General features: G+C 34.7%; 1 protein-coding gene across 1 annotated transcript in view; it reads right to left on the minus strand.

Moving 5' to 3' along the window:
• ZDHHC17 (zinc finger DHHC-type palmitoyltransferase 17) overlaps nucleotides 1-17,408 on the minus strand; it is a 106,330-nt gene that overhangs the window by 15,735 nt on the left and 73,187 nt on the right. The window contains exons 9-10 of the mRNA XM_060305745.1: nucleotides 6,549-6,691; nucleotides 5,067-5,169 (exon numbers count right to left, since the gene is read on the minus strand). Coding sequence (XP_060161728.1) covers nucleotides 5,067-5,169; nucleotides 6,549-6,691 — 246 coding nt within the window. The remainder of the gene's footprint in view (nucleotides 1-5,066; nucleotides 5,170-6,548; nucleotides 6,692-17,408) is intronic.

Here is a 17,408-nt window from a genome sequence, read left to right on the forward strand (position 1 = left end):
AAGGGGTATTCAGGAATTAAATATCAGATGAACTTAAAGAATTTCTTTGCTTTTTTAAAGGGAAAGAGATTAGATATCTTCAAATGGTAGTTTAAACTTAGCTTTAGCAATAGATCAGTGCAGTTAATTTAAAACATTTAACAGAAATAATTTTTTGGTATGGCTGTTTTTTGTAAACCTTTTTTCCTAATGAAAGTTAGAAAACACTAAAAAGCATAAAGACAAAAACAATAACTCCACAACCCAGAGATAACTCCTTTTATTTTTGGTATTCTGCACTTTTAATCATAATTGAGATCATTGTGTATTTATTAACATTAATAAAATTTATCACTGACTACAAGCCATTTATTTAGGCTGCACAAAAACCCTATGATAAAGCCTGCTGCTATCCCCATGATAAAACTGAGGCAGAGGTTAATTAAGCAGTCTAAGATTAAAGAATGGATTAGAGGTGGAGCTGGTATTACGAGCTAGGCTCTTACTACCTATGCTATTCTGCCTCTCCAAAGTGCTCTGCAGTATACCCTGGGTCATTAAATATTATGGGAACAATATCTTTGGGTATGAACATTTTTATTGCTTGATATATATTTTTATACCATCAGATTATTTACAGAAAGATACACCAATTTACAACCCCACTAGCAATACATATTTGTTGATCACTATGTTTGCACTAGCATTGAGTAAAGGAAAAGAGCTGCGAATTTAGAAGCAAGAGAAGCACTATTTTATTCTTAATTTGTATTTGTTTTTATGCTTAAACATTCCTCCAATTAGAAATAAAACAAATACTTGTCATCAACGTTTTCATTTAAATGTTTATGGAATCTTCTTTTTCCATTTAACTCTTTAATCTACTTGGATGTTATTTTGATGCCTGCTGTGAACTACAGCTCTAACTTACCATAATACCCCCAAAATGAACCAAAAACAGTCAATCAAACCAACCAAGTGATCCACAAAATGCAAGCAACAACTTTGGAAAGAGGACAAGCCACACTATACCATAAAGTTCAAACTGGAGGTCAAGGAAAGAAGATGATTCTGGTGAGACAGGCCGCCTGGGGTAGTTCTTAATCCCACCTCCATCTGTATTAGTAGTATGGGAAATGTGGATGAAAAGACAAAGTCAGAATTCTTATCAATCCCACCCTGGACTTCTGCTATGGACTGAATCGTGTCTCCCCTCTTCCAAATTCATATGTTGAAGCCCTGACTTATAATGTGACTGTACCTGGAGATAGGCTCTTTAGGAGATAATTAGGTTAAATGAGGTCATAAGGGTGGGGCCCTAACCCAACAGGACTGTGGCTGTATAAGAAGAGGAAATAAGAGATCTCTCTCACTCTCTTCCTGCCATGTGAGGACACAGGGAGAAGGTGACTGTCTGTAAGTCGGGAAGAGAGCCCTCACCTGAACACAACCGTGCAGGCATCCTGATCCAGAACTGTGAGAAAATTAATTTTTGTTGTTTAAGCCACCCACTCTAGGATATTCTGAAATAGCAAAGATCTAAATATCAGAAAGAAGTCATTTTTCTCTAAATTATTCTATAGCTTAAATAGAATTTCAATCAAAATTGCATTAGGCTTCCCATGGAACTTAAGGAGCTGATTTTTAAAAATTTAAGTAGAAGTGCGAAGGGCTAAAAAGAGGTAAGATATTCCTGAGAAACAAAAAAGTTGGGAAACTTGGCCTACCAGATATCATGAGTTAAGAATAAAGCTACAGTAATATGATAATACAGTACTGGTAAGGCACACAGATCAATAAACCAAATAGAGTACAGGAAACTTGATAAATATCGAGGTTGATACTGCAACTGAGTGAGGAAAGAGTGTGTTGGAGCAATGAGTTCTCTAATGAGCAAAAAGGAAGACACTGACCTCTCCCGTCACATCATTCGTTACACACAGTAGTCAAACACATGTGAACTAAGAACTTTTGTAAGAGTATCTTTAATGACTTCACAGAAACCTGCACATGTGCACAAAAAAAAGATATACAAGAATACTTATAGCAGTATTGTTGGAATTCACAGGTGATGACTGGATACCTAAAGATAGGGATTAAAAAGCTTAGAAAATATGAGAAGGAAACTAGCAGAGATACATGTAAAACTGAAGAAGTCCTAAGAGTAAACTACAGGAAAAAATGCTCGAGGAAAATGCATAGGAAAGAATGGTGAAAATGATAATTCTGCACTGTTTTCATTTTTACATATGTAATGATCCAGGTTCCATAAGTTTCTCACATCCACCTTTGGTTTAAGAAGCTTAAGACCTGATTGAAAAATAATTATTTTTAGATATAAAATTCCTAATAAGTTATTTCAAAAGTGTTGCCAACACAATAAACAGTAGACTCTACTGTTTACCACAGTGAATTTTAGAGTTGTTTGATTATTATAAATGAAGTATGGTCAATGAACAAAATTTTCAAATAAATAAAAGCACAAGAAAATCACTCACAAATCTCACACCCAGAAATAACCACAGCTAAAATTACATGTACTCACTTCCGGCTCTTATCTTTTGCACGTTTTAAAATTAGAATCTCTCTGTAAATACAATTTAGTATTTTTTCATTTGTTATATTCTAAGTATGAGCCCATATCACTAAGTCTTAGAAAAGCATTTTAATGGCTATTTTATGCTGTACCATATGTCACATAACTGAAAAATCTTTCCTCCTATTCAGGTTGGACATTTAGGTTATTTCCATTTTTTCCCTATTATATTGTAAATGGTACTATGATAAATATCCTTGTAAATAAATCTTTGATCTTATCTCTTATTATTTACTTATAAATAAGTAACAGATCAAAGGCCCTTTCTACAGGTTGCTAAATTGCTTTCTAAGAAGGTTTAGGAACTTAAAAATTATGTTCAGAGTAGAAAATAGGGCATTTGAAGACATACTGTATCAGGTCAAAGAGCTGGGTTCTATATCAGACTCTCGATAATTACCTAGCTATGTAACTCTGAGCAAGACATACAACTTCTCTGAACCTCAATTTTTCCATCAGTTAGAAAATAGCATTACGATTTGTGTGATTTATTTTTTTAATCTCAAAGGATTGTTCTGAGAACCAAGTAAAACAACATATCTGAAAGAACTATAAACCAGAAAGTCACTAAACAAATATAACATGTATATGGGGTAATACTTATCTAATGAATAGTAAAAAAGAAAAATAATTTATTATAACAAATGGTTTACATCAATATAATACTCATTACCACCACAAAAGCACTTAAGTTGGGTAACATATTATGAGAACTAAAATAACTTTTATACAGTTGATCCTCATGCCTACGAGCTAGAATTTATTTGTAACTCCAAAATCAATATTGACAGTGCTTTTGCAGTCATTTGTATGTGCAAAGCAGCAAGAAATATGAGTTGCCCTATGCACACATTCCCCGCTGAGTTACATGAGGCAATACTCTGCCTTCTTGTTTAGCATTTGTGTGCTTCTTTTGGTGATTTTGCTGTTTAAAATGGTCTCCAAGCGCTTAAGTGCCATCTGATGTTCCTAGGCACAAGTCTTTATACACAGACTATATAAAACTCTCTGGCATAAAGTTTTCATTATTTGGTACTTTACTAATTATCCTGTTTTTCTCTACTTACATCCAAACAGATTAATAAGAGTACAGCAACAGTCTAAAATTATTTTGAGATGTGAATCTGACTTTTTTTCTTGAACATAAAATTTACTGTCCAATTTAGGAAGCAAAGTTAGAAAATATGTCTGGAATACTGAAGTCATTTCAGAGGTCAGTGCTTTTTTATAAATTTAAAATAATGAGGTACTGAAAATGAGCAGATATGTTTTACACATTAAATGTTCCAATAAGATAGTTCTAATGCTTAATAAATCCCTGAAGAACAATTTTTATATCAAAGTATAATACAAGCCTAGAATGAGCTAGTGAAAACTGCCACATGGAAAATTTTCAGTAGACACTATGCTAAGAAAGTATTTAAAAGTACTATACTTTCTAAAGGTAATCCTACAATGCTGTGAAAATATAAGAATTAGAAGTGTAGTTACAATTCTGAGGCTCCATTTCACAAAGAAAATTAGCATATTTTGCTTTTGTCTAATACACAAGACAACTTAAAAAGAGTGCAATATTAAAACATGTAACACTGTGAAGTGAAACCAGCTATTAATTAATATTGTTCAGAACAGTTAAAAGTCACTGAATAATTCATACCATTTAAAATCTTATATACTTTTTATAGCAATGTCTTGAAAAATGATTAAGACATTTATGAAACATGTACCTTTATTATAATAAAACAGACTGTCTTACTGGTTGATTTTTTTCTATTAAAAATATCAAAAATTGACATTGTCCTTATTTCTTGAGATGTGAATCTGACTTCTTGAGATGTGAGATCTGAATCTCACACATACACACACATTTACAATTTCAAATTATATTACTTTTTAAAAGTATAGTACATTGAAATAATATGCTGAAGTTAGCAACATTTGAAGATACAGCATTACATGTTTTTCATGAAGCAAAAGAGAAAACTGTTACCTATCACAGCAAAATAGTAAGTTGTGATAATAATAAAATATTTAGAGAAAATAATTTGACACTAAAACATGGAAATCACAGTTCAGTAGAAAGGTTCAGAGTAAGTGTTATAGAATAAGACAAATATGTGTTTCTACCCTGCTTTATTAGAGACTAGCTGTGTGACCTTGGGCAAGAATAACTGCTTACCCTATTTAAGCCTAAATTGTCTCATCTATAAAATGGAGACAACAGTACTAACGTATAGGATGTATACTAAATGGAGCACAAAGTATTTAAGAAAATGCCCTTTAAAAAATCAATAAATGGTCACTATTATTATTATTACTGATATTATTAAAAGCAGCTTTGAAAAGCAATTTATTAAATATGAAACATTTAAAAACAATACATTAGTTCATACTTATTTTTCTAGGAATACTGTTTTACTGTAGCACGTCGTGAGTAGTTCAGCTCTTATGTTAAATTATTATTAAACTAAGACCTTTATAACCAAAGGATATCATTCCAAAACCAGAAGAACCACGTCACATACATCCAGAATTTGGTTGCCAAATATATTCCAAGGGGCAATGCACTATGCATCGAATGATCAAAAAAGGATCTGTAAAACACAAGAAGTTTTATCGAATTTGAACTCCATATTTCATTGTAAAAAAGAATATTTATTTATTTAAATGAAAATCACATATATTCTGTATAGTATACTCTTAACAAAACCCAGAAATCCAGGATGCTTAAGTATCCATACTGTTTTCATAATATTCAATAAGAAATGAGTGCACAGCTGAATGACTCAGCAAGAGTCTTAAGCTACTTTTAATTCATCAGAATTAAAATTATATTCTATGTACTTTTCAACTTTAGAATTTCACTGTATTCCTATTCTCTTAAATCAATAACTCACTTTAGTATATATAGTAACTCTATCACCCAGCATATTACCCACCAAAGACATAATTTGAACAAATGAGCGCAAAGCAATCCCCAAGTTTTTCTCTATGTTTCATCATTACTTCTCCTTACCTACACATTCCCACTAAGCTTTCAGCACATCTTCTCAAAGAGAATGAACTGGCTAACTTGGAGGAATTAAAGGTCATTGTTTACAGAATTCAGGAAAAATAAATACTGATAAATTTTATTAAACATAAGCAGGATCAACCATCCATGTACACTAAGTAGGGAGTATTGGTGAATTCCTACCTACACTACCCCTTGGAGTGCCTAGAAACACTAAAATGAGATTAATTACCTAGAATTAAGCCTCTTCCTGAGAGTTACCACATTAGTGCATTACCAGCCATTCTCATCTCTCTCTGAATTATTTTCAGAACTCTCTTTTGAAATTCTGGTGAAAACAAGGTACTAAAGGAATAGAAATTAGGTGGGAAGTTCTGGATCATAAATGCCTGCCTAGTTTGCTGGATGGGCCACTTTAGGGGAATAGGATCTAGGGATAAGAAGAAAAGGGCATGATCACAATGTTTAAATAAAAAAGGAGAAAGAGAAAATTTTAAAACAAAACAAAACTGAGCGTTACTTCATATGCTTAGACTCTACCTTGTGCTAAAATCAAATCTTTCTTGCACACTGCCTATGATCAAAGAAAATATAATTCCTATGGAAAGGTAAGCTCAAGCATTATAGTTACCCAGAAATAAGCAATGTATATTACATTTAGAGTTCAACAAACTTGAGTCTACTTCTACTGAAATGTCTTAAAGCTGCATTTTAGCCTTAAAAATTATATGTTAGACCTTGTCACTGGAAGTACCTTTAGAGTCATTTTTAACAACAATGTTAAAAATGTTAAAGATTTCAGATATAAATCTGCCAAAAATTCTTTAACATTAAATTAAGATCAAACAAGTTATATAAAGGCAGTGTTCTAAATATACAAAACATTAATTTTATATAGCTAGGTCCAAACTATATTCTTACATGTCCAGTTAAAAATATAGCTAAAAACAACACACTTACTTTGAAAGAAACTGTACTGTAGCCCAAACGCCACCATACATTAGCCCTTTAATGAGCCAAGAATCAATATTTAGGTCTGCTATAAACCCAACCAGCCAAATAACTAGGAAAGGAGTTCCCAGCATTACTTTCTGCCGAAATTCCTGTACAGAAAAAAAAAGAGAGAAACTTTTGCATGTTTCAAGTAACCTCAATGTGAATCACTGTTACCTGTGTGAAAACATAGAACAGGGGTGAAATTATTCATTCAAATATATCTACTATGTACAGATACTATTTAAGGTGCTAGTCTCTGTTTTCTAGAAAGAGGTATTAAATAAACAATTTAAAAGTTCTTGGTTAAAACTGTAGAAAATGAGAATAGAAGTTATAGGACTGGGTCTAGATAGTCAGATATAGAAGACAGCAGTACCACCTGCCAACACGTGGACAGGCTAGAAAACAGTTCATGAAAATACCACCCCATTTTAACAAAAGCATTGATAACTAAGGAGACAAGGGCAACCAGAATGACTGAAGGTCCAACAGCTATATCAGATAAGGAAACCTGAGTATGCTTAGCCTGGAGAAGATATTAATAATACATATAAACAGTATATTAAAACCTTAAAGTAAGATAAAGAATAAAATCAATCTACAGGGTCCCAGAGACCACAGAATGGAAACGATGTGCCTCTGAACACATATCAAAGCAGAGTGCTTAATATTTCAGACATAGTACCATTTCACTTTTGTACTGGTCTGTTAGAAATACTCATAAGTATAAAACCTGCCTGCTTCCCTGGTATCTTCACAACAACACAAAGTCTACTGCCACTCCTACATAACAGTCCTTCACAAACTTACAAGCAGCTGTTAAGTCTCTCGAGTTACCTTAAGTGACAAAACTATATAAGATATTCCAGCTGTGATCCAACAAAGTTCAGAGTGTAAATATTACTCTCATCATTGAATATTTACCTTTCTGAAGGCCAAGAATATATTATATTATGCCTCTTTTATTTTTAGCACACCTTTCATGCCATTGGCTTCTACTGAAATAAATACTTTTTCATATAAATGACCATGTCTTCCCCAATTCAGCCACTGTAATTCATTTTCTGAACTAATTGTGTAATTTTAACTTAGACTTATAATTAAACATATTGACTTCAGAGTTTAATTTTATGCTGTAGTGAAATAACACCCTTCCAGTTTGTTTCTTCATCTCTATTATGTGTGAATTCCATATCAAGACATTAGAGAACGTTTACAACTGGGAGGAGAGAGTGTATGACTAAGGGTGGGTATTGGTGGGAGAGAAGGTGGACATGTGTCATTTGAAAAAGTATTTTCTAAAATTATCTTTAACTTGGTTTGTTTTTAGTCAAGACACTTGTTCTCCCTTAGCGATGGCCATATTTTTCATTATTAATGGCCACACTTTTTCATTATTAAAAATTAAGACAATTTACATACAGTGAAATTCACCCTTTTTTGTGTACAGTTCTCTGAGTTTTGATGAATATACACAGTTGTGTAACAAGCATGAATATCAAGACACAGAACAGTCCCATCCAGCCCTGAAATACCTTCTGCCACCAGGCCCAAGCCCTGGCAACCACTAGTCTGATATCTGTCTTTTTACTTTTTCCTTTGCAGGAATGTCACATAAAAGGAGTCATACTGAATGCAGTCTTTTAAATCTGGCTTCTTTCACTTAGCAAATGCATTTGACATTCATCCATATTGTTACGTGTATTAGTAGTAAGTTCCTTTTTAATGCTGAGTATATTCCATTACAGGATGTGTCACAGTCTGGTTATCCATTCCCCAGCTGAGGCATTAAGCTTGTTTCCAGTTTCTGACTGTAAATAAAGACATCATAAGCTCTCACATATAATTTTTTGTGTGAATATAGGCTCATTTCACCTGGTTAAATACTGATGTGTGTGATTTCTGGATTTATTTCAAGCTGTCATTTAATATACGCATTATAATACTGTAAAGATGTAATGGTGATGCGCTGCATTTGTAGACATGAAAAATCTATTTTCTTGTATATTTCATTACAGAACGTTTCTAATATATAGTAAATTTGAAAGCATTTTATAGTGAATATCTGTATATCCACCACCCAGATTCTACAATTCAGTAATCTATTTTTTAATTAAACTTTTTATTTTGAAATAATTGTAGATTCACATGCAGGTTTTTTTTTGTTGGTTTTTTTTTTTGCGGTACGTGGGCCTCTCACTGTTGTGGCCTCTCCCGTTGTGGAGCACAGGCTCCGGACACGCAGGCTCAGCGGCCATGGCTCACAGGCCTAGCCCCTCCACGGCATGTGGGATCTTCCCAGGCCGGGGCACGAACCCGTGTCCCCTGCATTGGCAGGCGGACTCTCAACCACTGCGCCACCAGGGAGGCCCCACGTGCAGTTTTTTAAATCCATTTTTTAAACTGATGTACAGTTAATTTACAATGTTGTGTTAGCTTCAGGTGTACAGCAAAGTGACTCAGTCATACATATAAAAGAATATATATACATATTCTTTTACAGATTCTTTTCAATTATAGGCTATTACAAGACATTGAATACAGTTCCCTGTGCTATATAGTAGGTCCTTGCTGTTTATCTGTTTTATACTTAGTAGTGTGTATATGTTAATCCCAAACTCCTAATTTATCTCCCCCTACCCCCTGTTATCCCTTCTGGTAACAATAAGTTTGTTTTCTATGTCTGTGAGTCTATTTCTGTTTTGCAAATAAGTTCATTTATATCATTTTTTAAGATTCCACATATAAGTGATATCATATGATATTTGTCTCTGACTTACTTCACTTAATATGATTTCCTAGGTCCATCCATGTTGCAGCAAATGGCATTATTTCATTCTTGTTTATGGCTGAGTAATATTCCATTGTGTATATATACCACATCTTCTTTAGGTTGCTTCCATGTCTTGGCTATTGTAAACAGTGCTGCTATGAAAATTGGGGTGCACGTATCTTTTCAGATTAGAGTTTTATCCCGATATATGTCCAGGAGTGGGACTCTTGGATCACATGGTAATTCTATTTTCAGTTTTGTAAGGAACCTCCATACTGTTCTCCACAGTAGCTGCACCAATTTACATTCTCACCAACAGTGTAGGAGGGTTCCTTTTTCTCCATACCCTCTCCAGCATTTATTGTTTGTAGACTTTTTATTGATGGCCATTCTGGTGTGAGGTGATACCGCATTGTAATTTTGATTTGCATTTCTCTAATAATTAGCTATGTTGAGCATCTTTTCACGTGCCTGATGGCCATGTGTATGTCTTATTTGGAGAAATGTCTATTTAGGTCTTCTGCCCATATTTTCATTGGGTTGTTTGTTTTTTTGATATTAAGCTGTGTGAGTTGTTTGTATATTTTGGAAATTAATCGCTTGTCGGTAGCATCACTTGCAAATATTTTCTCCAATTCTGCAGGTTGTCTTTTTTTGTTTATGGTTTCCTTTGCAAAAGCTTTTAAGCTTAATTAGGTCTCAATTGTTTATTTTTGTATTGCCACTACTCTAGGAGACAGAGCCAAAAAAATATTGCTATGATTTATGTCAAAGAGTGTTCGGCTTATGTTCTCCTCTAGGAGTACTATAGTATCCAGTTTTACATTTAGGTCTTTAATCCATTTTGAGTTTATTTTTTGATATGGTGTTACAGAATGTTTGTTCTTTTTACCTGTAGGTATCCAGTTTTCCCAGCACCACTTACTGAAGAGACTGTCCTTTCTCCATTGTATATTCTTGCCTCCTTTGTCATAGATTAATTGACCATAAGTGCATGGGTTTATTTCTGAGCTTTCTATCTTGTTCCATTGATCTATACAATCTGCTTTTGTGCCAGTAACATACTGTTTTGATTACTGTAGCTGTTTTTCTTTTTTATACAGCAGGTTCTTATTAGTTATCCATATTTACATATTAGTGTATATATGTCAATCCCAATCTCCCAATTCATCACAGCACCAGCACCACCCGCCTCTGCCACTTTCCCCCTTGGTGTCCATACGTTTGTTCCCTACATGTGTGTCTCAATTTCTACCCTGCAAACCAGTTCATCCGTACCATTTCTCTAGGTTCCACATATATGTGTTAATATACAATATCTGTTTTTCTCTTTCTGACTTACTTCACTCTGTATGACAGTCCCTAGATTCATCCATGTCTCTACAAATGACCCAATTCGTTCTTTTTTATGGCTGAGTAATATTCAATTGTATATATTTACCACATCTTCTTTATCCATTCGTCTCTTGTTGGGCATTTAGGTTGCTTCCACGAACTGGCTGCTGTAAATACTGCTGCAATGAACAATGGGGTGCACGTGTCTTTTTGAATTATGGTTTTCTCTGGGTATACACTCAGTAGTGGGATTGCTGGGTCATATGGTAATTCTATTTTTAGTTTTTGAAGGAACCTCCATACTGTTCTCTATAGTGGTTTATCAATTTACATTCCCAAGAGGGTTCCCTTTTCTCCACACCCTCTCTAGCATTTGTTGTTTGTAGATTTTCTGATGATGGCCATTCTAACTGGGGTGAGGTGATACCTCATTGTAGTTTTGATTTGCATTTCTCTAATAATTAGTGATGTTGAGCAGCTATTCATGTGCTTCTTGGCCATCTGTATGTCTTCTTTGGAGAAATGTCTATTTAGGTCTTCTGCCCTTTTCTGATTGGGTTGTTTTTTTAATATTGAGCTGCATGAGCTGTTTATATATTTTGGAGATTAATGCTTTGTCCGTTTGCAAATATTTTCTCCCATTCTGAGGGATGTCTTTTCGTCTTGCTTGTAGTCTCCGTTGCTTTGCCAAAGCTTTTAAGTTTCATTAGGGCCCATTTGTTTATTTTTCTTTTTATTTCCATTACTCTAAGAGGTGGATCAACAAAGATCTTGCTGTGATTTATGTCAAAGAGTGTCCTTCCTATGTTTTCCTCTAAGAGTTTTATAGTGTCCAGTCTTACATTTAGGTCTCTAATACATTTTGAGTTTATTTTTGTGTATGGTGTTAGAGAGTGTTCTAATTTCTTTCTTTTACATGTAGCTGTCCAGTTTTCCAAGTACCACTTCTTGAAGAGACTGTCTTTTCTCCACTGTATATCCTTGCCTCCTTTGTCATAGATTAGTTGACCATAGTTGCATGGGTTTATCTCTGGGCTTTCTAACCTATTCCATTGATCTATATCTCTGTTTTTGTGCCAGTACCATATTGTCTTGATTACTGCAGCTTTGTAGTATAGTCTGAAGTCAGGGAGTCTAATTCCTCCAGCTCCGTTTTTTCCCCTCACGACTGCTTTGGTTATTCGGGGCCTTTTGTGTCTCCATACAAATTTTAAGATTTTTTCTTCTAGTTCTGTAAAAGTGCCATTGGTAATCTGATAGGGATTGCATTGAATCTGTAGATTGCTTTGGGTAGTAGAGTCATTTTCACAATGTTGATTCTTCCAATCCAAGAACACGGTATATCTCTCCATCTGTTTGTATCATCTTTAATTTCTTTCATAAGTGTCTTATAGTTTTCTGCATACAGGTCTTCTGTCTGCCTAGGTAGATTTATTCCTAGGTATTTTATTCTTTTTGTTGCAGTGGTAAATGGGAGCGTTTCCTTAATTTCTCAACATTAGTGTATAGGAATGCAAGAGATTTCTGTGCATTAATTTTGTATCCTGCAACTTTACCTGATTCATTAATTAGCTCTAGTAGTTTTCTGGTGGCATCTTTAGGATTCTCTATGTATAGTATCATGTCATCTGCAAACAGTGACAGTTTTACTTCTTTTCCAATTTGGATTCCTTTTATTTCTTTTTCTTCTCTGATTGCCGTGGCTAGGACTTCCAAAACTATGTTGAATAATAGCCGTGAGAGCGGACATCCTTGTCTTGTTCCTGATCTCAAAGGAAATGCTTACAGTTTTTCACCATTGAGACAGGTATTTGATGTGGGTTTGTTGTATATGGCCTTTATTATGTTGAGGTTGGCTCCCTGTATGCCCACTTTCTGGAGAGTTTTTATCATAAATCGGTGTTGAATTTTGTCAAAAGCTTTTTCTGCATCTAGTGAGATAATCATATGGTTTTTATTCTTCAGTTTGTTAATATGGTGTGTCACATTGATTGATTTGCATATACTGAAGATTCCTTGCAATCCTGGGATAAACCCCACTTGATCATGGTGTATGATCCTTTTAATGTGTTGCTGGATTCTGTTTGCTAGTATTTTGTTGAGGATTTTTGCATCTATATTCATCAGTGATATTGGTCTGTAATTTTCTTTTTTTGTAGTATCTTTGTCTGGTCTTGGTATCAGGGTGATGATGGCCTCACAGAATGAGTTTGGGAGTGTTTCTTACTCTGCAAATTTTTGGAAGAGTTTGGGAAGGATGGATGTTAGCTCTTCTCTAAATGTTTCACAGAAATCACCTGTGAAGCCATCTGGTCCGGGCTTTTGTTTGTTGGAAGATTTTTAATCACAGTTTCAATTTCATTACTTGTGTTTGGTCTGTTCATATTTGCTTTTTCTTCCTGGTTCAGTCTTGGAAGGTTATACCTTTCTAAGAATTTGTCCATTTCTTCCAAGCTGTCCATTTTGTTGGCATAGAGCTGCTTGTAGTAGTCTCTTAGGATGCTTTGTATTTCTGTGGTGTCTGTTGTAAGTTCTCCTTTTTCCTTTCTAATTTTATTGATTTGAGTCCTCTCCCTCTTTTTCTTGATGAGTGTGGCTAATGGTTTATCAATTTTGCTTAACTTCTCAAAGAACCAGCTTTTAGTTTTATGGATCTTTGCTATTGTTTTGTTTCTATTCCATTTATTTCTGCTCTGATCTTTATGAATTCTTTCCCTCTACTAACTTTGGGTTTTGTTTGTTCTTCTTTCTCTAGTTCCTTTAGGTGTAACGTTAGATTGTTTATTTGAGATGTTTCTTGTTTCTTGAGCTAGGCTTGTATTGCTATAAACTTCCCTCTTAGAACTGCTTTTGCTGCATCCCAAGGGCTTTGGATCATTGTGTTTTCATTGTCATTTGTCTCTAGGTATTTTTTGATTTCCTCTTTGATTTCTTCAGCGATCTCTTGGTTATTTAGTAATGTATTGTTTAGCCTCCATGTGTTTGTGTTTTTTACGTTTTTTTCCCCTCTAATTGACTTCTAATCTCATAGTGTTGTGGTCAGAAAAAGATGCTTGATATGATTTCAATTTTCTTAAATTTACTGAGGCTTGATTTGTGACCCAAGATGTGATCTATTCTGGAGAATGTTCCGTGTGCACTTGAGAAGAAAGTGTAATCTGCTGTTTTGGGATGGAATGTCCTATAAATATCAATTAAATCTATCTGGTCTATTGTGTCATTTAAAGCTTCTATTTCCTTATTAATTTTCTGTTTGGATGATATGTCCATTGGTGTGAGGTGTTAAAGTCCCCCACTAGTGTTGTGTTACTGTTGATTCCCTCTTTTAGAGCTGTTAGCAGTTACCTTATGTATTGAGGTGCTCCTATGTTGGGTGCATATAATTGTTATATCTTCTTCTTGGATTGATCCCTTGATCATTATGTAGTGTCCTTCTTTCCCTCTTGTAACATTCTTTATTTTAAAGTTTATTTTACCTGATATGAGTACTGGTACTCCAGCTTTCTTTTGATTTCCATTTGCATGGAGTAGCTTTTTCCATCCCTTCACTTTCAGTCTGTATGTGTCCCTAGGTCTGAAGTGGGTCTCTTGTAGACAGCGTATATATGCGTCTTGTTTTTATATCCATTCAGTGACCCTGTGTCTTTTGGTTGGAGCATTTAATCCATTCACGTTTAAGGTAATTATCGATATTTATGTTCCTATGACCATTTTCTTAATTGTTTTGTGTTTGTTTTTGTAGGTCCTTTTCTTCTCTTGTGTTTCCCACTTAGAGAAGTTCCTTTAACATTTGTTGTAGAGTTGGTTTGGTGGTGCTGAATTCTCTTAGCTTTTGCTTGTCTGTAAAGCTTTTGATTTCTCCATCGAATCTGAATGAGATCCTTGCCGGGTAGAGTAATCTTGCTTGTAGGTTCTTCCCTTTCATCACTTTAAATATGTCATGCCACTGCCTTCTGGCTTGGAGAGTTTCTGCTGAGAAATCAGCTGTTAATCTTATGGGCGTTCCCTTGTATGTTATTTGCCATTTTTCCCTTGCTGCTTTCAATAATTTTTCTTTGTCTTTAATTTTTGCAAATTTGGTTACTATGTGTCTCAGCGTGTTTCTCCTTGGGTTTATCCTGTATGGGACTCTCTGTGCCTCCTGGACTTGGGTGGCTATTTCCTTTCTTATGTTAGGAAAGTTTTTGACTATAATCTTTTCAAATATTTTCTCCGGTCCTTTCTCTCTCTTCTCCTTCTGGGACCCCCCCATAATGCGAATTTGTTATGTTTAATGTTGTCCCAGAGGTCTCTTAGGCTGTCTTCATTTCTTTTCATTCTTTGTTCTTTATTCTCTTCTGCAGCAGTGAATTCCACCATTCTGTCTTCCAGTTCACTTATCCGTTCTTCTGCCTCAGTTATTCTGCTATTGATTCCTTCTAGTGTAGTTTTCATTTCAGTTATTGTATTGTTCATCTCTGTTTGTTTGTTCTTTAATTCTTCTAGATCTTTGTTAAACATTTCTTGCATCTTCTCAATCTTTGCCTCCATTCTTTTTCCGAGGTCCTGGATCATCTTCATCTTGTCTCTCTTTCTGTGAATGTGGTTTTTGTTCCACAGGCTGCAGGATTGTAGTTCTTCTTGCTTCTGCTGTCTGCCCTCTAAGGCTTCTTGACTGGAATTTTCTTCTTTCGATTGTAATGGTGTAGTCATCGGAGAAAGGCAGAAGGCAGACTGGAACATCTAAGGCAGCAACACTAACATTTTTCTGGCCTTTTAAAAGTATTTACAAAGAGGCTTTCAGAAGATGCTTAGAACACATAACTGCAGTGCTGAAAAGATGAAGAAATCACAAAATTTTCTCTGCTTTTGCATCTGTTTTCTTAACTCCTGGGAATCACCAACGTTTGTCCAGTGTATTTCAGCTGTGATTTACTGAAGCCTCTCACCACAGCAATGGGTTAACCCCGAACTTTGTCTCAGAAGCTCTCTCTTTTCCCTTGTTGACGTTCCCGGCTTGGTTGGAATCTCCGATTACTGTAGCTTTGCAGTATAGTCTGAAGTCAGGGAGCATGATTCCTCCAGCTCCGTTTTTCTTTCTGAAGATTGTTTTGGCTATTCTGGGTCTTTTGTGGCTCCATACAAATTTAAAAATCTTTTGTTCTAGTTCTGTGAAAAATGCCATTGGTAATTTGATAGAGATTGTGTTGAAACTGTAGACTGCCTTGGATAGTATGGTCATTTTAACAATATTGATTCTTCCAATCCAAGAACATGGTATACCTTTCCATCTGTTTGTGACGTCTTCAATTTCTTTCATTAGCATCTTATAGTTTTTAGAGTACAGGTGTTTTGCCTCCTTAGGTAGGTTTACTCCTAGGTATTTTATTCTTTTTTGATGTGATGGTAAATGCGATTGTTCCTTTAATTTCTCTTTTTGATATTTCGTTGATAGTGCATAGAAATGAAATAGATTTCTGTATATTAATTTTGTATCCAGTAATCTTATTGAATTCACTGATGAGTGCTAGTAGTTCTCTGGTAACGTCTTTAGGGTTTTCTATGTATAGCATAATGTCATCTGAAAACAGTGACAATTTTACTTCTTCTTTTCCAATTTGGGTTCATTTTATTTCTTCTTCTTCTCTGATTGCTGTGGCTAGGAATTCCAAAACCATGTTGAATTAAAGTGGCAAGAGTGGGCATCCTTGTCTTGTTCCCAACCTTAGAAGGTATGCTTTCAGCTTTTCACCATTGAGTATGATGTTAGCTGTGGGTCACGCAGTTTTAATAAAAAATGTGGACAGATCCCAAGTACTTATTACCCAAAGTTCCCAAAAGGCTAATATCTTGCAAAAGCGTAGTATAATATCACAACCAGGATATTGACACTGACACAATTAAGATACAGAATATTTCCATCACTACAAGGAATATTTCCATCCTTTTATAGCAATTTCCCTCATACCCTACTCCTCACTGCCATATTAACCTCTGCCAACTACTAATGTGTTCTACATTTCCATAATTTTGTCATTTCAAGAATTTTATATAAATGGAATTATATAGTATGTAACCTAATAGGATTGGCTTTTCACTCATAATAGAATTCTCCAAATATTCATTGGGTTATTGTACGTACCATTAGTTCATTCCTTTTTATTGCTGAGGAATATTCCACGGCATGAATGTGTCAGTTTGTTTAATCATTCACCCACTGAAGGACGTTGGGGTTGTTTCTATTTTGGGTTATTATGAACAAAGCTGCTATAAACATTCACATACAAATTTTTGTGTGAATATAAGGTTCCATTTCTCTGGGATAAATGCTTAAGAGTACAGTTTCTGGGTTGTATGGTATTGCATGTTAAGATTTTTAAAAGAAAATTCCAAACTGTTCTCCAGGTTGCTGTACTTTTTTACATATTCTTCAGCAACAGATGAGTTTCTCGGCATCCTCATCAGCATTTGGTGTTGTTGCAACTTTTTACTTAGTTATTCTGACAGGTATAAAATAGTAAGTCACTGTGGTTTCAATTTGCATTTCCCTAATGACTAAAATGATGTTGAAGATCTTTTCACCTGCTTATCTGCCATTTTTATATATTTTTTGGTGAAAATATCTCTTGTTTAGCCTATTTACTAATTGTATTGATTTTGCACTGCTGAGTTTTGAAAGTTCTTAATACATTTTGGAAACTAGTCCTTTGTTGGAAATGTGGCTTGTAAATACTTTC

Source organism: Globicephala melas, chromosome 10 (assembly GCF_963455315.2).
Source record: "Globicephala melas chromosome 10, mGloMel1.2, whole genome shotgun sequence".
NCBI classification, from domain to species: domain Eukaryota; kingdom Metazoa; phylum Chordata; class Mammalia; order Artiodactyla; family Delphinidae; genus Globicephala; species Globicephala melas.